We start from the raw sequence: 22,378 nt of genomic DNA, 5'->3' as shown, positions 1-22,378 counted from the left end.
GAAAGCTCAAAAAAGACGACTTCAGCCCTTGTAATCGATCACGAAGAAGGCCGAGGGAGGTCAGCTGCAAGAGGGAGCGAGACTAGCGGCAGATTTGCACTGTTTGTCTCCCGCCAGTGAGGTCATCGCCGAGGATCAACGGCGTCAAGTCAACAACATCACCACCACCAATTGACCCGCGTTGTTGGTTGGTTCCTATTAAATTCTATTTGGCTATGATTTGACTTATTACTTGTTTTGAATTTTCCCGTTTGCCACTGGGATATTGAAGAATAGCTATTGTTATTATATCTGCCTCCCAATACGGTGTAGCTTATTGTTGATCCCGTTGGCAGTTTTCGACCGGGATCCTCGCATGAAGAAACAGAAGCTGCCCCGCGTCCATACAGCCTAACCATATCAAATGACGTACGATCTGGTTGATCGTGAGTCGGAGTCCTTGCCTGGGAGAGGGCCCAACATCTGCACGCGAACTACCGAGGGAGATGGACACCACCTGGCTCCAGGCGATGACGATGCCTATGCGCACGAAGAAGAGGAACGGAACTCCCCCAATTGGGGACAGAGCCTATCGCCTATGAATTGTTTGGGTAATATTTGTCGCTGGAGGGGAAAGGGTCAAGGCAACGGAGCTCAAGGTGCCACAAGGGTGCCACACGAGTCCAACCATGACAGGAAGCAGAGGACTCGATCAATGGACAATTCGGGGAAGCTGGGGACCTTTTCAGGTGTCTTTGTACCCACGACATTGAATGTGCTGAGTATCCTTATGTTCCTTCGTTTTGGTTTCATTCTTGGACAAGGTGGCTTTCTCGGAACTATGGGTGAGTTATTTCGATCGATATACCATCTTTTCGAATGAAAACTAAACAGGACACTGAAGGACTGCTTATGGTTTCCTATACGATCAATCTCGTGACTACAATGTCTCTTTCTGCGATTGCAACAAACGGAACAGTTCGAGGGGGCGGCGCATATTACTTGATTTCTCGATCGCTGGGCCCAGAATTTGGCGGTTCTATTGGTATAGTCTTCTATCTGGGCTACGCTTTCAACACCGGAATGAATGCTGTCGGTCTCGTTGATTGTTTCACACAGAGCTTCGGGTCAGAGACTGGTACTTGGTCCAATTTTCTTCAGGAGGGGTTCTGGTGGGAATATCTTTGGGGAACTATCATCTTGATTCTCTGCACTGGAATTTGCCTGGCTGGAAGCTCAATCTTTTCGCGAGCAAGCAACGGTCTTCTCGTCATCCTGCTGGTGGCGACTTTCAGTATTCCTGTGTCCGCACTTGTTGTGAAGCCTTTCGGCATCCCACAGCATGGGGTGGGATTTACAGGTCTTCGGCTTCAGACATTTTTGGAAAATTTGAAACCCAGGCTGACCAAGGGTGCCGCTGGTAGCCAACTTCGCAAGAAGGAGAACTTTCAAGATCTCTTTGGAATCTTGTTTCCTGCTACCGGAGGGATTTTTGCGTATGTATATTCTCCCTCTATCCACCCAACAGTCAACTAAGTGATCCATAGTGGCGCCAGTATGTCTGGTGACTTGAAAAATCCCAGCAAATCGATCCCAAAGGGCACACTCTCTGGGCTAGCCTTGACGTTTGTCACTTATACCCTTGTCGTCCTTTCAATGGCGGCTTCCATCACAAGGGAATCATTCTATAACAACACCAATGTCATTGAAGTGGTGAGATTACACGATGTCAATAGCAAAAATGCCAACATTTGCTAATTTATAAAGGTTAATATTTCCGGGGTAGTTGTCCTCCTTGGAGAGTTTGCAACGTCGTTCTTCTCCGCTTTAATGGGTGTGATTGGCTCTGCAAAGCTTCTTCAAGCAATTGCTCGAGATGATCTTCTCCCAGGTATAAACATCTTCAGCAAAGGCACCAAGAAGCATGATGAGCCGGTTTATGCTATTATTGTGACGTTTATTCTCGCTCAGCTCACAATGCTTTTCGATATCAATCGGATTGCATCGTTCGTTACTATGACTTATCTCATGACATTTTTGGTGACAAATCTAGCATGCTTTTTCTTGAAAATTGGTTCTGCGCCAAATTTTCGGCCGTCCTTCCACTACTTCAATTGGAAGACTGCCGCAGCAGGTGCTTTGGTTAGCGGTGCCAGCATGTTCTTTGTGGATGGAATTTATGCCACAGGCTGTGTTGGCATCCTTGTCTTTCTGTTCTTGTTGATCCATTACAGCTCGCCCCCTAAACCATGGGGCGATGTCAGTCAGAGTTTGATCTATCACCAAGTACGCAAGTACTTGCTTCGACTTCGGCAGGAACATGTCAAATTTTGGCGTCCACAGATTTTGCTTTTTGTGAACAACCTTGATGATCAATTCAAGATGGTCTCCTTCTGTAATTCACTGAAAAAAGGAGCCTTGTTTGTACTGGGGCATGTCCTCGTGACGGACGATTTTTCGGCTGCTGTCCCAGAAGCCCGCCGCCAACACAGCGCGTGGACGAAGTTTGTTGAGTATTCCAAAGTCAAGGCATTTGTCAATATTACCATTTCACCCTCTGTGGAATGGGGTGTCCGGAATATTGTCTTGAATTCTGGTCTAGGAGGAATGAGACCGAATATCGTTATCATTGACCAGTACCGCAGGGACCAGTCATTGGCTGAAACTTGGAGAAAGAGCTCCAGTGGCAAATCATCTCACTCGCATGAAAGAAATGATGAGAATTCAGACCGTGTCAGTCAAGGGCCGCAGATGAACTGTAAAAGCTATGTGACGGTTCTTGAGGATCTTCTTTTTAAACTGCGTATCAATGTCGCGGTGGCTAAGGGATTCGAAGACCTCGAGCTGCCCAAATCGGATGGACGAAATGAGAAGAAATATATTGATCTCTGGCCCATTCAAATGTCTGCAGAACTCGGGGCAGATAGCGAAATCAAGCAAAATGTGTTGACAACCAACTTTGACACATACACTTTGATCCTCCAGCTAGGATGCATCCTCAATACAGTACCGTCATGGAAGAAGACATATAAGCTGCGGGTATCTGTCTTTGTCGAGTACGAGACGGATGTCGAGGATGAACGAATAAGGGTTGAAGCTCTTCTCGAGAAGCTGAGAATCGAAGCTGAGGTCATGGTATTCTGGCTTGCATGTGGTGATTTGATGGCATATCGGATCATTGTCAATGGCGATGCCTCTCCCGCGACTGAGGATTCCCAGAGTCATGTTCATGCAACTCTGAAGGATGAGGAATGGTGGCAGGACATTCAAAATGCCCGCAAGCGCGAAATATCGCGAGACCAAGGCAGGGCCGTCAGACAGAACGAGCCTGTGTCCAGCTGGCAGGGCCCGTCTAGTTTCGAAAGTGGACGCAGGCCGCAGAACCACATGGTTGGTGACTTGAAAAGACTCTTCCAGTCTTCCAGGCGCAAGCGGTCCATTTCGAGTTTCCGGGCAATGCGGGGCATCAACCTGGGCATGCAGACTCACCGTCTCCTTGATGCCTTTGTTGACTACGATGCCATAGACACCACCAGTGAGAGTAGTAGTGACGATAGCGAGTTTGAGCCATATGAAAGCGACGACGATAACGAGAGCGATGATAGCAAAACCATTAGCGCGAAAAGCAACACAGGCGCTGAAATGGGTGACGAATCTGAGGGCCTACAGCCTCCGCAAAGGTCGAATCGAGCAAGTGAAGACAGCCTGAGTCCGAAGACTGTGGAGCGAAACCCAACCGCTGGAGCTGCTGAATCTTCAAACTCCCGATCTCGAGAGATCCCAACCATACTCACAACCGGGGAGACGAACCCACCCAAAAACCAGGCCCCTGCTGGACGGCCATCTGCGAGTCGCCGGCCATCCAGCAACCGTTTCAGTTCTGCACCAATTCCTGAAGCTCGAGTAAACACGGACGAAGGGGTGGGTCCGTCCATCATGTTTGCTGCCACCTCATCACCCACACGTGGTTCCAACCCTCCCGAGTCGATCTATGCGCACCATTCGTCTTCAGCGACTGCAAAGTCGAAGAAAGCGGCCACTGGATATCCCAGCCAAGCCTCGATACCACTGTCGTTCAATGACCTTCCTAGTCGCGCACAGCATTTGATCCTCAACGAACTGATGGCCCGGCAAAGCAGCGAAACAGCCGTGATCTTTACGACGCTGCCATCGCCTTTCGAAGGCACGTCGCAAAGTGAGGAGGCGAGTGAGAATTATCTGAGTAACCTCGACGTACTGTGGCAAAATCTGCCGCCCTGTTTGCTGGTCCACAGCAATAGTATGACTGTAACGATGAACCTCTAGCGTTGAAGCGGATCTTTTTATGCCGCATTTGATGTTTTTGAGATGAAGATAGACGATTATTGTTGGGCATATAAGCGTATATAGACAATACACCTTGACCTTTCCAATGAAGTGTTCTTGATAACGCATGTTTGCCAGGGAGAACTGGTTGTCCAGCTGATAGATAGAGAGGGAGTACATATTCCGCGAGTGAGGGTTGGTTACACAACATCCCAATTGGGTAACACATGATGCCAACGGTGCAACGGCACGGAAGATTTTCTCTAACGACTCGACGATCAGATTGCCGAGTCGAGAACGTGAATAGTTAACGGCTGATGCTAATTATGGATTCTCTTTCTAGTAGGACTATTATTATTATTATCATTATCATTATTCTGCCTCGAACAGCTCGCGTGCAATTAATTTCCCGGTGACCATTTCCACGCCTGCCATTGGCCACGGCCTTCCGCCGCCAGCTGAACTCCTCCATCTGGCCTGCGTCGCTTCATTATCGTCGGTCTTTATTCAACTCTGGGCTGATTTCTTCATGCAATCTGGCCTGGTGATCGGCATGGATGTTACCAGTCTACTTTAATACCTAATCTTGCGCATCCCCGTTCGTCACTTCTTGCCGCAGTCTCTCTCTCTGTTTCTTTTTCCTTCTCTCGTTCTCTCCCTCTCTCCTTTCTTTCTCCGAGATAAACTAGCCAAGGTACGGAGTAGTCTCACTCAACCCCCTCCTTTCTTCTCCCCGCTTTGTTCCAGAACAATCATGCAAAACGCTCAAGCCTCCGGTTACTAGTTGAAAAAGGTACTAATGGCCCAAAGAACATTCGTTTAGTGTCTGAATCTTACAAGTGATACAAAGAACGCCCTCCTACTCCTCCCCCAATTTATAATCGCTGCCTACAACGACGACAACGACAGGAACAACTTTTACAATAGCACCATTCCTTAGCCTGTTACGAACAGGATGGAGGACCCGAAGAAATACATGACGCGAAAGGCTTCATCGCCTATGGCGCCCGCCTTTATGGTGTCGGCGCCAGGCAAGGTCATTGTTTACGGCGAGCACGCTGTCGTCCACGGCAAGGCAGCATTGGCTGCGGCCATTTCCCTCCGATCCTACCTCCTCGTCACCACGCTCTCCAAATCGCATAGAACAGTCACCTTGAACTTCAGAGACATTGGCTTGAACCACACCTGGAACATTGACGATCTGCCCTGGGCGATTTTCCACCACCCCTCCAAGAAGAAGTTCTACTACGACCTGATCAATTCCCTCGACCCCGAGCTTGTCGCTGCCATTCAACCGCATGTGGACGCCGTGTCGCCGGACGCATCGCCCGAGCAGCGCAAGATCCATCGCAACTCCGCATCCTCCTTCCTATACCTCTTCCTCTCCCTGGGTTCTCCGCAGAGTCCAGGGGCCATCTACACCCTTCGATCTACAATTCCTACCGGTGCTGGTCTAGGAAGCAGTGCCAGTGTCAACGTCTGTGTGAGTGCTGCGCTGCTTCTTCAGATCCGTACTCTGGCGGGCCCCCATCCCGATCAACCTCCGGATGAGGCCGAGGTGCAGATTGAGCGAATTAATCGCTGGGCGTTTGTTGGGGAGCTGTGTATTCATGGCAACCCTAGTGGTGTGGACAATACGGTCGCTGCGGGCGGTAAGGCCGTTATCTTCCGCAGGGGAGATTATTCCAAGCCACCCTCTGTCAAATCGCTTCCCAGCTTCCCCGAACTCCCTCTCCTTCTCGTCGACACCCGACAATCGCGTTCCACCGCTACAGAAGTGGCCAAGGTTGGCAAGCTGAGGGAAGACCACCCCGTGGTGACTGAGTCAATTCTCAACGGCATCGATCAAGTCACTGTGTCTGCGGAAGAGCTTGTAGAAAGCCCCGACTTTGATGGACTCTCTGAGAAGACCTTTGACCACCTAGGTGCCCTCTTTCGCATCAACCATGGCTTCCTGGTTTCGCTGGGCGTTTCTCACCCTCGCCTGGAGAGAATCCGCGAAATTGTTGACTTTGCCGATATCGGCTGGACGAAATTGACTGGTGCTGGAGGCGGTGGTTGTGCGATCACTCTACTTCGGCCGGATGCTAAAGAGAGTGTGATCAAGGACCTCGAAACCCATTTCCAGGAAGAAGGGTTCGGCAAGTTTGAGACCACGCTGGGAGGAGACGGAGTTGGTGTTCTCTACCCTGCAGTGCTCCGTAACGGCAGCGACGAAGAGGGTGGTGAAGAGATCGACCAGCAGAAATTCGAGCTGGCAGACGGTACCGAAGGTATCGAACAACTCGTTGGCGTCGGCGTCCAAGAGAGGCGCGAAGGCTGGAAGTTCTGGAAGCGTGCGACTCGATGAGGCTTACCAACAACTTAAAATCCTATGGACATTGCGAGCCATCTTTCTTCACACACGTTCGACTTTCTCGGGACCTTTGATTTGTGATATGCATTTAATCTTCTTACTACCATGTGTTCTACTATTGTCTTTATTTCTTCTCTTCTTTCAGTCCGACATTTTGTTAACCACTGTCTGCTGGTATACCATTGGTCCCTTTCTATTTCGGACTTGATACTTTAATGGTCATCATTATTTTTTCATTCTCCTAATTCCCCCCAAAAAAAAAAGGCTTACCAAAAAGCAGAGTTTTTGCATTGTTCTCTTTTCGGGGGTTTTATTCGGCTAACGGTGTTCGTTGAAGTGAGCATCTATATATAAAAGTAAATAGAATGATAATGATGCAAGACTATATATCAATTTGGTACATGAATAAATCTGGGTATAAAAATCGTAGCACGTCATTATATATACTGATATCTCTGCACCTTCCATCAGCCCATCGTAGTCTCCCAGCCATTTTCAATCATGACATCCATCCAGTAAACGGTCGACTCCCCGGCATCCATTCGCTTCCACATCTCCCGCACAAGCAAAAGACACACATTGATTGGCTTTGGAGGTAGAACGTGCAGGAAAGAAGTGAGTCGACCGAGGACGAACTTACGGGTGGTGGAGACCTCGATGGCATGCGACGAGATGCCAGTTGGATTATTGGTATCTGGGTTGAGCTCTGACGAGGGCGTGGGTGCTGGTAGTCGCAGTTCACTGCTGGCTGCTACGAGGAGAAACGGCTGGAGGCATCGAGTGCGGGATTCCAAGGGTATGGTTTTGAGGCGGGAGAGGGTGGTCAGGGCGAATTCGGCCAGCCAGCTATCGTAGTAAGCGTCTGATGGTGGCGGTGATGGTGGTGGTACAGCATCGTCCGTGCTCTCGAAGTTTAGAAAGCCGGTCATGTTGTCCATGATGGGATCCGGGTCTATGGACAGGAATGGATCGCGATTGGCCATTGACGCTGACGTCTGGTAGAGCGGTGAGGATGGAGTTTGCGCGGGTAATCGACGGCGAAGTAAATCAGGGAACGCGCGATATAGCTGCATGAGACCTGTGCAACGGTAGACTTCGGCCATGGTGAGGAGATGCCAGACGGGGGTGTCGTCATCGCCAGGACTCACGATTTCAGCCTCTGTCGGATGGGCAAGGTCGAGGAGTCTTTCTTCGAATGCACGCGCTTGCTCAATGGCCCTCTGCGCCTGTGTGATGTCCGCCTGGGAGGTGAAGCTACGGGAGCGAACTCGTTTTCTCTCACGACGGACCAACCGCCCCACTTCCTTGACGATGAACTGTGTATCACGGGCGATACCAGTCCATGGATGTGGCACTTGTTGCAGGACGATGGATTCTTCCATGCCCGAAGCTGTGACGGTGACCGCATCGTTGTCTGCGACGAATGACAGGAGCATTTCCCAGTAAACGAGGGCCTCTTCGAAAAATCTGTGGTTGTTGCTGCGATTGCCTCGGAAAATGTACTCGGAATTGTTGAATGACATGGCGTTGAGGTTTTTCCGAAGTAGGTTAAAGAAGGAAATGCCTAGATCCTTGGGGTCGTGCCAGCTGGCTGTCTGCCCAAGCATGAGCAGAGCCAGTAGCGACTTGTCATCCATTTCTGACTCCTTGGTGATGATGTCGATGGCTTCGTTGCGCATATTCAAGCCGATCGGGCCGAACTGAGGGAAGTCGTTCACCAGAGTTGCAGCCGCCATACTCTGCATGGTTCGACACATGGCCAAGGAGGATCCCCAGAGGCGAGAAACCGTAGATCGAAATGGGTTCATCTGACTATCATAGCTCGAAAACAAGGCAGCCACCTCTTTGAAGTAATACTCGATAAGGGTCCATGATGGGTTATTCAAGGGCCGAGAAATCGACATGTGGTTGCGCTGCAAAGACTTGGAAGGCGCTGGCGGATAGCTACGCACGATGGTAGACGGGGAGAATCCCTGGAACGTGCGATGGTCATTGTGAACGGGAGCTGCTAGAGATAACAAAAATGACGTATCTGGCGAGTTGGTGAATTCGAAAGGCGAATCTCGTTGTTGCGCTCCCTCTACTGCTGTCGCTGTGGTCGGCGATGGAGGACAGAGATCGATCAGTTCTGGAAGAGTCGTTGCCCCCTGGAGATCCCATAGATTGCCGCATAGAGCACTTGTTTGTTCCACCCCTACTGCTGGTTGCGATGTGTTGTGGTCGGTAATGGCAGTAGGGTCCAAAACCGCGTTGAACTCCACGGGGGACGGCCCAGGATCGACAACTTCTGATGGATGGGGCGAGGAAAACGACCGAAAACTCGGTGAGACTCTGCTTTCCGGCGGCAGATCGTTTGAGTTGGTATCGTTGTTATCGTCATTATTGTTGTTATCAGGCTCTTCGTATTTGGTCACCCAACGGAGAGACTGAATGTAGCCCGGACACTTGACACCCAAACGCGTGCAGCGATGGCAATGAGGTTTCTCTTCATCGCATTTGACCTATTCATGAAGCCATCCGTTAGTATGTTTGTGTTCTATGGTGGGCTATGATGACGACGACGATGACGATGGGGGATGGATCAGACCGACCCGTTTACTTTTGCAGCGTGCACATCCAGTGCGGGACTTTTTGACTCGTCGCATGCCTCAAACAGGAAACTCGATGGTCATTTATGAGGGAGAAAAGCCTTGAGCGATGGAGGATGGTGATGATGAGGAGCATTTTGGGGAATGTTGTGAGGGGAAGCAGGCGATTCTGGTTATTGTGCGGGGAAGAAATCTTCTAAGCGATCTGGAAATGCTTTCCTATTTGGGTTATTTGATTCTCGTTAGTCTGTATATATAATCTTGTCCTGGATAACGAGTATATTGAAGATATCGATTCGAAGTCATGATTCTGCGCATGTAGTCTTTCTCTTTCGTCTCTTGCTTGTGATATGGTCAATGGAGTAGGAATCGACAAGGTTTATCGATCATGCTTAAAAAAATCAACTGTCATATTAATAGTATGCTTTGATCAAGCGGAAGACAGGTCAGATCTGATCTCATGCTTTTGATCTGATACTGATGCTGATTCTGAGTCTTTTGTGACTCCATGAGACTGTTTGTATGTAGTTTAAGCGTCAATGAATAGAGGTTAATCAAAACAAGACCGTGTCAGTTGTATTGAATCCACCAAATAAGCATTGATTGGCATTGATTGGCATTGATTGACATTGGTTATTCCAATCTATTCCAACTCTAGTTCATATAACTTGTCACAAGCACGAAGAAGCAATACAAACTATTGTCCTCTACTGTCGCTCTGTGATGCCGTCATGCCCATTTGGGAAACCACATGATTTCCCCTTTTCTCCTTTCCGCTAAAAAACAACGAAAATCCCCACCTTGCGACCTCAATAATTCCCCCAATTTCCGCTTCCTAAAAATAAGATCGTCTCCATTCTTGCCCCGATGCCATCATTCCGTCATCGATTATGCCATCTCTTGCTTCGATTTTTACTCTCTCACCACTGCTGAGTCCACAGTTGCAGTCCCACATGTTGACAGTCGGTCGGGGTTGTGATCCTCTCTCATCGTCGGCGGCTGGGCGTGCAGTGCTCAATTTCGATCAGCAAATACTCGACTTTGATGGAAGGATTACGACGCGTTCCTATATATTCCTGAGAGATTTCTTCAGATCGGCATAAACGAGGTGAGAATGCGTTTAAAATATCTTCCACGTTCTGAAATAATACAGAGTGATGAATGATAACTGAACATCTGTTTCAGGCACTTTCAGCCGTCTCGCTGCGACCTTGGGGCGAATTTACGAAAAAATAACCAATTCATTTCTTCCAGATGCAAGGGGTCTCCAATAAGCTACTCAATGCTACTCCATGTCCCATCCCGCCTTTGAATTCTCGAGTGGATTACTCGTGTGCACATTTACCGCATCCGTCAGTGGTATGGAATTTGATGGGTCAAATTTTTCAATAATGGAGCCTCCGGGCACTCCCAGGGAGCTGGCGTCCAAGACAGCGACCGACTAAGTTCGTGTATCGACCCAGGATAAATCACCCAATATGCCTTAGGCGGTTCGGCCCCCCCAGAGAATGACCAGAGTTCCAATCATAAACGGACACGATGATTCATTGATTCAATTCTCTCAGCCTTACTAGAGCCTCCGACGGAACCTCCGTGCGAGAAAAAAGAATTCATAACTTAAACTCATAAGTCATAGTAAAAGGCTAAGCTCATGCTAATGTACAAGTCGTGCATGCTGACACAGGAGATTACGACTTGGGGTCTTGGGCTGTACCTGTGCTCTGTGGATGGTTCCCCTTATGACCCGCCGCCATCATCCGAGGGTGAGACTCCAATTAATTCCCTGGGCCCTTGGACCCTGTGGTGGCGGCCACACTAAGTAGTTGAGCCTTGAGCGATGTATCTTCGCATTGGACTCGAGTTTATTATTATCGTCCAGCAGATTGGATCGTGTGACATCTTTCCTACTTCTGTTTTCGCCTAAAGACTGCACTGCCGAGGAGTAGGTTCATCGAACAAAAAAAGAAATTGGCTACCAGGGTGGGAAATGGTGTCATTGGCCACCACAATAGAGATCTACAATAATGCTTGCGGGCCAAAATCTCATCGGCCACGATTATTCGTTTTCGTCTCGTGTCCTGGGAGCCTCAGCTCAAAAATTGTCCACGTCCGCGGCCCCGTGGCTCATCAGATCGCTTCATTGATGTGCGCCTCGGAAGTGGCCAATATTGTACAGTACAACACTGCTCCACCCAGTTGCCTGTGCTGTTATTGCATTTGCTGGCCATCAAGGACAGCAGGGCTTTGACTTTTCACCCTAAATCTTGGACGGATCCATCCTGGATGATCTAAAGAGGGCCGCATCTGCAATTCGCATCCTCCGTAAATGGACACATTGGCTCGACAGCCCACCGTATGCTGCTGCGCCATATTATTATTTCTGAGTCCTTTAACTATCCTCTCTTTTCTGACTCAATGATGATTATTTCTTACATGTAATCCGACCTCGTGGGCCTAACAGTCGACTTTTCGTTTACTATCATTCTTTTTTACCAGACATTGTCGCAGTCTGGTATTCCTCACTCCTCCCCCTTTCTGATATTATTGTTTTCTACTTTGGCGTCACCTTCGCGTGTCGCATGATGTTAACGCTGGCCGTTTAACCTTTTGATCTGATCATCGATTGATTTTCCCGTATCTCTCTTCACATACAGCCCATCATGCTCGCGCCTCGGTCTCAATTTCTACGGCCTTTTCTATTCTCCGTCCTCGTTGTTTCGGCTCTTTCTTCTAAACTGCTTCACCTATTGCAACACGTGAACTCCGTTCCCACCCCTCTTTTTATCGTCTATTTCACCACTTTTTTCATCCAGGAGGCGATTCTCTTCGTCGCGGTGTGGTTTTCGCTACAAAAGACTTCCGGAGGCAAAAACGTCCTAGCAACTGTCTTTTCGGGGATACTGACGTACGACTCTCACATATCAACTGTCGCAGTGCGCAAATGGCTGATAATTTTGTAGATGTATTACTCTGTTCGCTGCCTCGTCCCAGCTTGGCTTTTACTCCGTCACTGGCAATGAAGTCCGTTGGGATGCCGCCAAAAGCGTCGGCAATGATCCGGAGGGGAGGAAACTGATGCTCAGCGGCCTGAGACCTGTTCTCGTCGCGACTGTAACCCTTCTGATCGCATCGTGGTTACTAGCTTCTAGCATTTACGGATTAATGACCCACTGGATGACCGCCCTTTTTACTCGGACCGACACTGAAGATTCGAGCAAACAATTGCCAGGCGCGTTTTTAAACAGCCGATTCCCAACTGGAAGCCCGGTCCGATTCTGGACTGGATGCGCCACCGCAGGAACGATAGTGTTGTGGCTGATTCGACCCTCGGTACCGTACAGACACATCTCAGGCGCCCTTCCATTTACTTTATTCCAGGCTCTTGGCCCGCACCCCGGATCGCATCATACTGCCGCCGTAACGTTTCCGTTTCCGAATTTGGTTCGAGGGGAGTTATGGGAATCTGCTCATGGGTATTATAAAGGCTGGGCTCCAGGCGTTGATGGTCTCCCTTATGCTGAGGATTATTTCAACAACCGGCCTAACTGGGCTTCCGGCGAGTTGCCTGACGGGTTTAAACGATGGACCGATCAGGGTCTTAATGCGAACGATTCCAGTGTCGACAATGGCAATGCAAGCGAACCGATTAATTTTTACAACCCCGTGTCCGACCCATTAAGAATAACGAACCTGGATCTCGACATGTTGGAACCGTTGGAGCAGGCATTAAAAGAACACCACGTCCCGATCACGCATGTTATGCTCGTCATGATGGAAAGCACCCGGAAAGATGTGTTCCCTTTGAAATCCGGGTCGTACCTTCACGACAAGATTATTGAATCGTATGGCAACACGGACTCGGAAACTATCGCACTAGTCAACGCCAATCTATCACAGATGACGCCCGTCTCAGAGCAACTTACCGGTGAGTCTAGTGGATTTTCGAACACAGACAACATCAACCTACCAGAAGGGCTATGGAAAGACACCGCGAAATCCGGAATGGGTGGTATCAATGTTGGTGGGATAACGACCGGTAGCAGCCTTTCGTTCAAAAGTGCTGTCGTGAATCACTGCGGTGTAGGACCGCTACCAGTTAACTTCATGGACGAAGTCCATGCGGATATCTACCAGCCGTGCATCATGCAGATCTTCGAGTTGTTCAATCGGTTGAAAGGCGATTTGTCAAGCAGTACCAAGGCCAACTCTGCTAAACCAGTCCACGATCGCAAATGGAAGTCGGTTTTTGCGCAGTCCATTACAGGACTGTATGACAGTCAGGATGTTCTTAACGAGAAGATGGGTTTCAATGAGAGCATCTACCGGGAGGATATCTTCAAATCCAGTGCTAAATACTATCACTCGGATATGGAGAAGATCAATTACTTTGGGTAAGGAATTCTGTCTATTTTTATTCATCTATTGGACTATCAAATCTGACTAGCTTGCAGATACCCTGAGCCTGAAGTCTATCCATACCTGAAAGACGTAATCGAGGATGCGAAGAAAAGCAACACTAGGCTCTTTCTATCTCATTTCACGAGTACCACTCACCATCCCTGGAACACACCCTCGGGGTACAAAGACGAAAAGTACTTCAATGAGGACAACTTGCTGTCAGACCATGAACATATGAACAAATTCCTGAACACAATACGCTACGTAGACACCTGGTTGGGTGACATGATGAAGCTGCTGGAAGACACGGGCATTTCCGATGAGACATTGGTTGTTTTCGTTGGAGACCAGTAAGTCATGAACCAAAACATTTCCATTGTGGATAAATCACTGACTTCCATCTAGTGGACAAGCATTCGATGAAGATGCCCCTGTTTCGGGAACCTACGAAAATGGTCATATTAGCAACTCCCGTGTTCCATTAGTTTTCCGTCATCCTCAATTGCCGCGTATGCAGATCAACGCCAATGCGACATCACTGTCTATCGTCCCCACCATCTTGGACCTTCTAATCAGTACGGGGTCTCTGAATGCGAAGGACACAGACATTGCCCGCGATTTGACAAACGAATATGAAGGACAATCCCTCATCCGTCCATACAAAGCGATCCATAATGGTCGCCAGGCATGGAACTTTGGCATCATCAACCCCGGAGGCACTATGCTCAGCGTTGGATCCGCTGCAGTTCCATACCGTATCATCCTCCCACTGTCGGAAGACTTTGAGTACAAGTTTTCGCATTTGGAGAAAGACCCCAATGAGCTGGCAATCATCTCCGACTGGGATCTGGATCAACTCTCCTACCAAGTCCGCCGGGCACATGGCGATGAAGCAGGGGACTGGGTGAAGGACGCCGACAAGATCGGTCGGTGGTGGGTGCAGGAGCGCAAACGGCTCTGGAATCACCGGGAGCACAAATAGACATGATGTAAATAAATAATTACTGTATTAATAATGTAATCACGACCAAAAGAACTCACTTTTGCTGCTACTGTCGATGCTTCTTTCGTATTGTTCTGTAGCATATTGTCCCCTGGGTGCCTCAGGCTGCTACTGCCCCACCTGGCAGAATCATACTAACTGCTCCTCATCCTCAACAACAACGACAGTTCACGCATCTTTCAGCAGAGAGAACACAGATCAATCATTTCCTGCTTCCATCACGCTCGGCTCGAGAATCGGTTGATCTAAGAGTGTTGGAGACAATTATATACCCCTCATCCTTCCCGACGGCAATCAACGTCATTGCGATTTGATAACTCCTTGCTGCGTTTAATCATCGGGAGACTCTTCAAAATGGACGGGAAATACTCCTCAGACCCCGAATGGGCTTCTATCGAGCCAATCCAGCTGAACGATGGCTCTGACTCGGGCGCTGCCCCCCTGGCGACCATCGCCTATTCCGCGGAATATCTCGAGGCGACTTCCTATCTCCGGGCGGTGATGGCGGCCAACGAGATGTCCGAGAGGGCGTTGAAGCTGACTGAGGATGTGATTTCGATGAATCCGGCTCATTATACTGTATGGTAAGTGTGTATTCATCCTCTTCTTCAGTAGGGATATAAGTGGTTGGCTAGGAGCGATTGACTAATTGGGTTCTGTAGGATTTACCGGTCAAAGATACTTTTTGCTCTTGAGAAAGATCTCATTGAGGAGCTTGAGTGGCTGAATGGGGTCTCGTTGAAATATCTTAAGAATTATCAAATATGGTATATTAACTGAGAGAGGTATACGAGAACAGCGCTGACAGAACAACCCCAGGCACCACCGTCAAGTTCTAATGTCATCGCAAGCCCACTTCCCAACCATCCCAGCCAAAGAGTTAGATTTCCTCATGGAAATGTTCGCCCAGGATTCTAAAAACTACCATGTCTGGACCTACCGACACTGGCTAGTCCGTCATTTCAAACTCTGGGATGCGCCTAGGGAAATCCGAGACGTGGAGACGCTTCTCAAATCCGACGTCCGGAACAACTCGGCCTGGAACCATCGCTTCATGCTGCGATTCGGACCACGTGGTGATGATGAGTTCGACGCTGGAATGTCAAACAGCAACAACGTCCCGTCGTCCGAAAAGGGCAGACTAGCTGTCGTCGACGAGGACGTTGTCGATGCAGAATTGAAATATGCGCAGTCGAGAATCCTCTACGCCCCCGAGAACCGTAGCCCGTGGTCATACGCACGGGGCGTGCTGCATGCCTCTGGCCGACCATTGTCGGAGTGGAAAGAGTTTGCGCTGAAGTTCATTGCGGAAAAGGAGGGTGGCGGTGTGGAGGTGAAGAGCAGTCATGCTATTGAGTGGATGGCGGATGTCTATGCCGAGGAGGCATCTTCTGAAGCTGTTAGGATGCTTACCCTCCTCAAGGAGAAGTATGATCCTATCCGGAAGAATTATTGGGATTATAGGATCAAGATGCTGTCCACACAGCCCGCTGTCTCTGCCGCAGCATGATGTTTTTATTTAATTTTATTGTATGGAGTTTTGTCATTGCTTATCATGATGGTAAGAATTTGATAAAGATTTCTTTTATTTTGGATTCGTAAAGATAAATATTAATAGCCATAACTGAAATATATGAACGTCGCAAAGGTATAAATGCATCCATCGTCAACCATATCATTAAAAGATCGGATAAAATCCCCACCCATCTATTTATTGTCCCCATCCCTGCTTAAGCATCCCTCTCCACTCTACTGCCGAGTCAATGGTGACATTACTACCACCACAGACAATGATCACCACCCTACTCTGCGGTCCCAGCTCAGGGACAAGCTGTTTCAGTTTGGACTTCAATCCACCGGCAGAGGTTGATAGAGGTGCATCAGCAAGAGCCTCATCAATATCTGCCTCTGACGACGATCGATCATCACCATATCCTTCATCCCTTAGGGGTTGTTTATCAGAGGATCCCCTCTTGCGCTTCCTGCTGCGCTCTGCGTTCGCTTCTGCTCCAGACGACGAGATCTGAGGCTTTGCTGCTGTTGCTGCATCGCCAACTGCAGCCTCAACGCACACACCGCACGCCAATTCAACAAGCAGTCGCTCATCATCGACAAGACGGAGAACACCCCTTGCTGCATCAGCATCGGAGAGAACTGCACTGTGTACGGCAATGCCTGGAGGTGGGGAGGTAGCGTATTGGAATGTCTTCTCCGAGACACGAATAGCGCCTAGAGATGTAGCCTGAGAGGTGATTTTGGGGAGGGAGACGAGGGATTTGCGGGCGACGGCGAGAGCGAGAGAGTCGGTGCCTTCGGTCTCGATGGCGAGGAGGTGGGTTGGGTTTTGCTTCGTGGTTATTGTTGCTGCTGCGAGCTTTTGTGTTTTTCTGTATCTTTCTAGGCCCATGACTAGGCCGTTCAGTAGACCGCCGCCGCCTACACTGCATATCACGGCGTCCATTGGGAGAGGTTTGCCACGGTAGGCGGCTTCTTCCTCCTCGTCACCAGCTGTGGGTGGGGGAAGCTGAGTGGCTAGTTCGTCCACGATTGTGCTGTTTCCTTCCCAGATAAGCTCGTTATCGAAGGGGTGGAGGGCAATCTTGGCCACATCCTTGTCACCCTCATCGTCCCCTTTAGTCTTCATCACCACCTCTTTCATGTATTCTCCGGCCTCGGAAAAGGTTTCCCCATGCTTAATCACGTCCACCGCGCCCGCAGTGAGCAGCTTCTCCACCATCAAAGGTTTCGTAGATAGTGGTACTACCACCGTGCAAGGGTATCCCAGGCTGCGAGCCGCGCAGACAGCAGCGAGGCCGGCGTTGCCGCCTGAGGATGCGAAGAAGTGCACGTCACGTTTGACATTCTCCGGTTTGGTGAGATGGGAGAGGATCTGATTGCCCATAGCACGGGACTTGAAAGATCCGCTGGGCTGGACGTTTTCCAGCTTCAGAAAGATCCTACAGCCTGCTGCCCGGGAGAGCGAGGCTGATTCCACGAGTGGCGTCTCTATCCATGGAGTTTTGAAGATGGACTTCGCTTCTTCGGGTGAGATGCTTCCCATAATGGATATGATGGGCAATGTCAAGAAAGAAAAGATGATAAGGAAGGGAAGAAAAAGAAGAGTATGGTTTGGTTGAAAGTAGTATACAAGATCTTTCGCTCAAGGGTTGGGACGGAAGTATAAGAACAACAAGGAGAATCAAAGATAAACCAAGGCAGCCGAGAGTCACCGCGAATGCCTGATGAATGATAAGAACAAAAGCCCTATTAAACACTGATAACTGATAATAAAAATTATATGTGAACAAACCGTGACGAAACGCCCATGTTTTGATATACAAACGAGTCTTTCGGGCGCCATAGATGGTTTGCCGCGGAAAACCATCGAGTTTCCCGACCCGATATCAGTCACATCTGGTTGCAGTGGAATCGCCCTTCTAGACGCCCCCTTTTTTCCGCCGATAACCTTGGGGCAATGCGAAAAACACTCAATTGGCCCACACCGAGCCATTAACCTTGTTTCATAGGGATGGGGATTGGTGGCCGGTGGGATAAGCAGTCTCACAAACTGGATCTTTTGGTGAGAAAAAACGGAAAAGCAATCAGGGTGATCATTGCGCTTGCAGAGCCGGTTCTAATCAGCCTCCACGATTGTTTCATACGCTATTCTCTGATTGGCGATAGGGCCGTTCTTCTTATCAAATCGAAAATCCATATGACGACTATTCTTCGATAATGAGAGGGGGGAAAAGGACGCTCTTCTTGACACCCTCTCCATAATCTGGGTCTGAACCAAATGTTGCGGCCACAAATCTCCGCTTAGATGGGTCTGTGTTGTCTACACGGAGGATATCCAGGAGTTCTTGGGACTTGCTAGGCATGAAAGGCTGCAGCAGGATGGCGGAGATCCGCAAGGATTCGGCGACGTTGTAGAGCACACGCTGGGACTCGGTTGGGGTTTTCCACGGCTCCGCTGCATGGAAGTATTTGTTGGTCTGGAGGTGAACTAAGTTAGCACGGCGAATCAATGCGAAATCTATTAGGTGATGGATTGCCCTGACCTTCTCAATTATGCTCATGACATCCTGCAGAGCGGCACGCGGGTTCAAGCTAGCCATTTGCTCGGCCACCTTGGCGGGAGTCTGCTCCAGAAGCAATTGATGCTCAAGGTCCTGAGGGGTTGCTGACGGAAGCTTGTCGGACGCAGCGTCGATAATGAACGACCGCAAGTTTCCCTTGGCACACCCGATCGCGCGGTGTGCCAGGTTGCCAATGCCCCACTGGAGCATTTTCTTGTAGTCGCGAATAATGTAGGCATTATCGTAATCGGCGTCTCCAGCCAAGCCTCCCTGGTAAGCAAGGAAGAATCGCATCGCGTCAACGCCAAACCGGTCGATGGCAAAGAAAGGGTTCACCACATTCCCGGTTGATTTCGACATTTTTTCCCGATTCATGGTCCAGTGACCATGAACGAGGACATTACGGGGCAAAGGAAGATCAAGGGCCATGAGGAAAGCGGGCCAATACACGCAGTGGAAGCTGGCATACTGTTAGTCTTGTAACCAAACCCCTCTTACAAAACAAAACTTACCGGACAATATCCTTGCCCACAACATGAACATCTGCCGGCCATCCAAGTCGAGCTTCTTGTCCGGGGGGGAAGGGGTACCCTGCCTTCGTCAAGTAATTGACAAGGGCATCTAGCCAGACGTAGATTGTTTGGGTTTCATCACCAGGCACGGGAATGCCCCAGTTCAACCGTTCTACAGGTCTAGATATCGACAGATCTTGAAGCCCCGAGGAAACAGATTTCACTACGGCTGTAGCGTAGTTACTGGGTGTTATGAAATCAGTTTTGCTGTACAACTCCAGCAGGCGGTCCTGGAACGCAGACAGACGAAAGTGGTAGTTTGTCTCTGAGGACCACTCCACTTCTTTGCCAGTTTCGATTGAAACCTGAATCTGTAAGTATATTTGCAAAATGAAGTAAAGGAAGGAAGTGTACCATTCTTTTTCTCCCGGTTGATGGATCCAAGGCGTTTTGCACTTGTGTTTGAGGATAGAAGGTTTCATCGCTGACAGAGTACCAGCCTTCATGCTTCGCAGTATAGATATAGCCCCGGTGGCTCAGCATTTCCTATTGATATAATCAGTCGTGATATAAACCATCGAAAGCGGCTGGCACTGCTCACCCAGAAATATTGAACTGCCTCCTTATGCGCCGCGTCTGTTGTGCGGATGAAATGGTCATTGTCCAGGTTCGCAGCTTTCGCTAGGGCCTATGCTCGATTTAACACTTCCTCGATCTGACAATCTTGGGTAAGAGAGACGAACCTCAAATGTTTTGCAGTTCATGTCGCAAAAGGCTTGTGTATCCATCCCGGCCGCAAGCGCTGCTTGTTGAATCTATTCTGCCGAGTCAGACACATCGTGATATACCTCCACAATCAACTTATCTCCATACCTTCATGCCATGCTCGTCGGTTCCGGTTAATAGCTGGGCGTCTTTATCACCGAGAAGTACCTGCCACCTCTTCATGATATCGGCGATGACCATGGTGTATAGATGGCCGACATGGGGGGCTGTCGTAGACGAACCAGTTAGCAAATTGTTTATCCTTAAACAGCATGGAAATATAGCTTACCAGCATTGACATAGAAAATAGGAGTCGTCACATAGTAAGGCTTCTTGGGTGTTTCTGTAGACGCAGCCGTTGCAAATCGGCGCGGCAGGACATTAATTTGACGAACATTCCTGCAGGACGCACACTTCCACGATGGCCGTCTGTAGGCCAAGAATTGTGTGGCCCATGAAACAGCACGAAACTCTCCCCTGCGCATTGCCATTGAGAAAAGGATGGAATGGATAGCAGAGGAAAAGAAGAAGAGGACAAAAGCCAGGCGTGTTGCTCGGCGTTGGACAGTCTCCGGGGTGGTCCAAGCTCCTCTCCGCCCCGATCTTTTTTTCTGCTGCTTTTCCGGCGGTTCCTCCAGCATCAACATCTCGACGTCTTGCCTCTACTTGGTTTTGGATTGCAGGTGGATATTTTGGCTGTCTAGCTGCTGCCATCTGTTTCGGTCTCGCATACTTACCTCTTCTTGCTACAATCAATCTATCGCCATCTGCGCATAACTGCGTCATATCCGCCTACCGCGCATTGACTCCGAACTCCTCCCCTCATGGCTACTGCAAGTGAAGACAATCTGACCAAAGTGTCTACGGATGGTATTTTCAGTGTAATATTTGCACCTGATATCCATGTTCTAACTAGTTTGTACCTCTAGCTGCCACCGAATTCGTCCAATCATTCTACCCCGCGCTCCAAAACAATCGCTCAGCAATAGCCTCGTTCTACGATCAGACTACTTCTACGATCCTTTTCAACGGAAATGTTGTCGCAGATGGAAATGCGGTCCAGGAAATTTTTGTGAACCAGATGCCCCCGGCGCATTACGAGGTGCAGTCCTTTGACTGTCAAATCATCAACCGCGCCTATCCCACTCGCACGGTGGGAGGTGGTGTCAAGCTTCCCAATCAGGCAACAATCAAGGACATGTCTATTTTGGTGATTGTCAGTGGATACGTGCGATTTGGGGAGTCTAGGGATCTCCCGCAACGAGGGTTCAGTGAGACTTTCGTGTTGGTGCCTAATCCTTCTGCAGATGGCCCCAAGGGGAAACGCAGAAGAGAGTGGCTTGTCCAAACCCAGAACTTCCGCCTTGTCGTTTAACGCAGAACACAAAACGGTGCTTATTTCAGTATCGTTCCAGTGTTCGGACTACAGTTCGGGGTATTCTGGGTACGATTACAAAAGAATCAATGAATGCGCTATGATAACAACGAAAGAAAATACGACGATGAATGATAGTTACAGGATAAAAATGAAGAATGGGAATGAATCGCCATGTCGTTTATTTGTCCAGGATGGAACACCTGTCCCAAATTCCAACATTAAAGTGAACAAGTACCAGTGCTTGAGTTCAAGTCGACGACTTGCGTGGTACACGCAAGTTTGCTTTGATTCGCTCGAGCAATTCGGCACGTGTGGCTTTTTCACTGGGCAATAACCCTCTCTGAGATCATTATCAGTTGAATTTTGTGGCACGTCTCTGCTTATTTTACGAAATAAAGAAGGGAAAGGGAACGAGTGAAGGACATACCACGCGAAGCCACCTCCTCATCTCTTCAACAGTCCAGTTTTCGGGATCTAGATCAAGGTCAACATCACATTGCGGATTCAAGGTGCATAATATCTACCTCCGGTCGGGTCTGGCTCTGCAGGAAACACGTCGTTGCCCCAGATTGTCCAGGCCGCAGCTGCTGTGACCATCCCGGCGAAGCCTATATGGAATTAGACGTGTATTATTTAGTTTGTCAGGTTATATACCAAGGAAGAGGTTCTAAGGACGAATATTAGTTTCGGTACTGAATACATAGTGACATTTAGTATATACCTTTGAGTTCATTGCTCGATCCAAGGGGGTGGGCATTTTCGATATTATAGATCCTGTCTGAATGATGCTTAGAAAGATTTTATTTCAACTGAAATGATGGAGAATTTATAAAATTTATAAATCACGATTCTTGGGCCACGTTGCGTTGAATTAAGCTGTAGCTTTTAAGAAGTATTGACGGCCGCCTAGACTTTTGCACCGCCACGAAAATCCATGAATGCGCCACAGTCTGGGGAAGCTATCGTGATGATTATTCTTGGTGTGTATAGCACTTACAGGGATGGTTTTCTATTA

General features: G+C 48.9%; 10 protein-coding genes across 10 annotated transcripts; 5 read left to right on the top strand and 5 right to left on the bottom strand.

Moving 5' to 3' along the window:
- The first annotated feature begins 170 nt into the window (after window positions 1-170).
- Window positions 171-4,413, top strand: ASPWEDRAFT_34547 (putative cation chloride cotransporter). Its single transcript, XM_040834027.1, has 4 exons — window positions 171-824; window positions 884-1,475; window positions 1,527-1,692; window positions 1,747-4,413. Exons 1-4 carry the CDS (start codon window positions 404-406, stop codon window positions 4,282-4,284), a joined length of 3,717 nt encoding a protein of 1,238 aa, XP_040694746.1. The 5' UTR covers window positions 171-403; the 3' UTR covers window positions 4,285-4,413.
- An 847-nt stretch (window positions 4,414-5,260) lies between these two features.
- erg12 (mevalonate kinase) lies at window positions 5,261-6,634 on the top strand (the record flags this gene model as incomplete). Its single annotated transcript, XM_040837009.1, has 1 exon — window positions 5,261-6,634. One exon carries the CDS (start codon window positions 5,261-5,263, stop codon window positions 6,632-6,634), a length of 1,374 nt encoding a protein of 457 aa, XP_040694745.1.
- Window positions 6,635-6,833: 199 nt separating this feature from the next.
- On the bottom strand, window positions 6,834-8,211 carry ASPWEDRAFT_34544 (uncharacterized protein). The gene has a single exon (XM_040834026.1). It carries the CDS (start codon window positions 8,161-8,163, stop codon window positions 7,108-7,110), a length of 1,056 nt encoding a protein of 351 aa, XP_040694744.1. The 5' UTR covers window positions 8,164-8,211; the 3' UTR covers window positions 6,834-7,107.
- Window positions 8,212-11,888: 3,677 nt separating this feature from the next.
- Window positions 11,889-14,608, top strand: ASPWEDRAFT_102279 (uncharacterized protein; the record flags this gene model as incomplete). The annotated part of the gene is made up of 4 exons (XM_040827462.1): window positions 11,889-12,133; window positions 12,189-13,619; window positions 13,680-13,976; window positions 14,032-14,608. The coding sequence occupies 4 exons, from the start codon at window positions 11,889-11,891 to the stop codon at window positions 14,606-14,608; spliced, it is 2,550 nt and encodes an 849-aa protein (XP_040694743.1).
- A 375-nt stretch (window positions 14,609-14,983) lies between these two features.
- Window positions 14,984-16,139, top strand: ramB (bifunctional protein farnesyltransferase/protein geranylgeranyltransferase; the record flags this gene model as incomplete). The annotated part of the gene is made up of 3 exons (XM_040827515.1): window positions 14,984-15,213; window positions 15,292-15,396; window positions 15,449-16,139. 3 exons carry the CDS (start codon window positions 14,984-14,986, stop codon window positions 16,137-16,139), a joined length of 1,026 nt encoding a protein of 341 aa, XP_040694742.1.
- A 201-nt stretch (window positions 16,140-16,340) lies between these two features.
- Window positions 16,341-17,690, bottom strand: ASPWEDRAFT_101989 (putative L-serine dehydratase; the record flags this gene model as incomplete). The annotated part of the gene is made up of 2 exons (XM_040827436.1): window positions 16,341-16,475; window positions 16,686-17,690. 2 exons carry the CDS (start codon window positions 17,688-17,690, stop codon window positions 16,341-16,343), a joined length of 1,140 nt encoding a protein of 379 aa, XP_040694741.1.
- An 82-nt stretch (window positions 17,691-17,772) lies between these two features.
- ASPWEDRAFT_242655 (uncharacterized protein) lies at window positions 17,773-18,245 on the bottom strand. The gene has a single exon (XM_040832590.1). It carries the CDS (start codon window positions 18,138-18,140, stop codon window positions 17,856-17,858), a length of 285 nt encoding a protein of 94 aa, XP_040694740.1. The 5' UTR covers window positions 18,141-18,245; the 3' UTR covers window positions 17,773-17,855.
- A 106-nt stretch (window positions 18,246-18,351) lies between these two features.
- ASPWEDRAFT_99135 (methionine--tRNA ligase MSM1) lies at window positions 18,352-20,476 on the bottom strand (the record flags this gene model as incomplete). The annotated part of the gene is made up of 8 exons (XM_040839641.1): window positions 18,352-18,624; window positions 18,691-19,168; window positions 19,221-19,585; window positions 19,635-19,766; window positions 19,822-19,908; window positions 19,964-20,035; window positions 20,094-20,212; window positions 20,275-20,476. The coding sequence occupies 8 exons, from the start codon at window positions 20,474-20,476 to the stop codon at window positions 18,352-18,354; spliced, it is 1,728 nt and encodes a 575-aa protein (XP_040694739.1).
- Window positions 20,477-20,809: 333 nt separating this feature from the next.
- ASPWEDRAFT_47722 (putative nuclear transport factor 2 domain protein) lies at window positions 20,810-21,360 on the top strand (the record flags this gene model as incomplete). The annotated part of the gene is made up of 2 exons (XM_040837006.1): window positions 20,810-20,855; window positions 20,915-21,360. The coding sequence occupies 2 exons, from the start codon at window positions 20,810-20,812 to the stop codon at window positions 21,358-21,360; spliced, it is 492 nt and encodes a 163-aa protein (XP_040694738.1).
- Window positions 21,323-22,113, bottom strand: ASPWEDRAFT_34538 (SAP domain-containing protein). The gene is made up of 5 exons (XM_040834025.1): window positions 22,085-22,113; window positions 22,018-22,030; window positions 21,888-21,971; window positions 21,791-21,837; window positions 21,323-21,703 (listed from the first exon to the last, which is right to left on the bottom strand). The coding sequence occupies exons 1-5, from the start codon at window positions 22,094-22,096 to the stop codon at window positions 21,611-21,613; spliced, it is 249 nt and encodes an 82-aa protein (XP_040694737.1). The 5' UTR covers window positions 22,097-22,113; the 3' UTR covers window positions 21,323-21,610.
- Between the last annotated feature and the right edge of the window lie 265 nt (window positions 22,114-22,378).

This window comes from Aspergillus wentii (assembly GCF_001890725.1).
Source record: "Aspergillus wentii DTO 134E9 unplaced genomic scaffold ASPWEscaffold_1, whole genome shotgun sequence".
Taxonomy (NCBI): domain Eukaryota; kingdom Fungi; phylum Ascomycota; class Eurotiomycetes; order Eurotiales; family Aspergillaceae; genus Aspergillus; species Aspergillus wentii.
The sequence above is the reverse complement of the archived record's forward strand: the minus strand, read 5'-3'. Positions and strand labels throughout refer to the sequence as shown.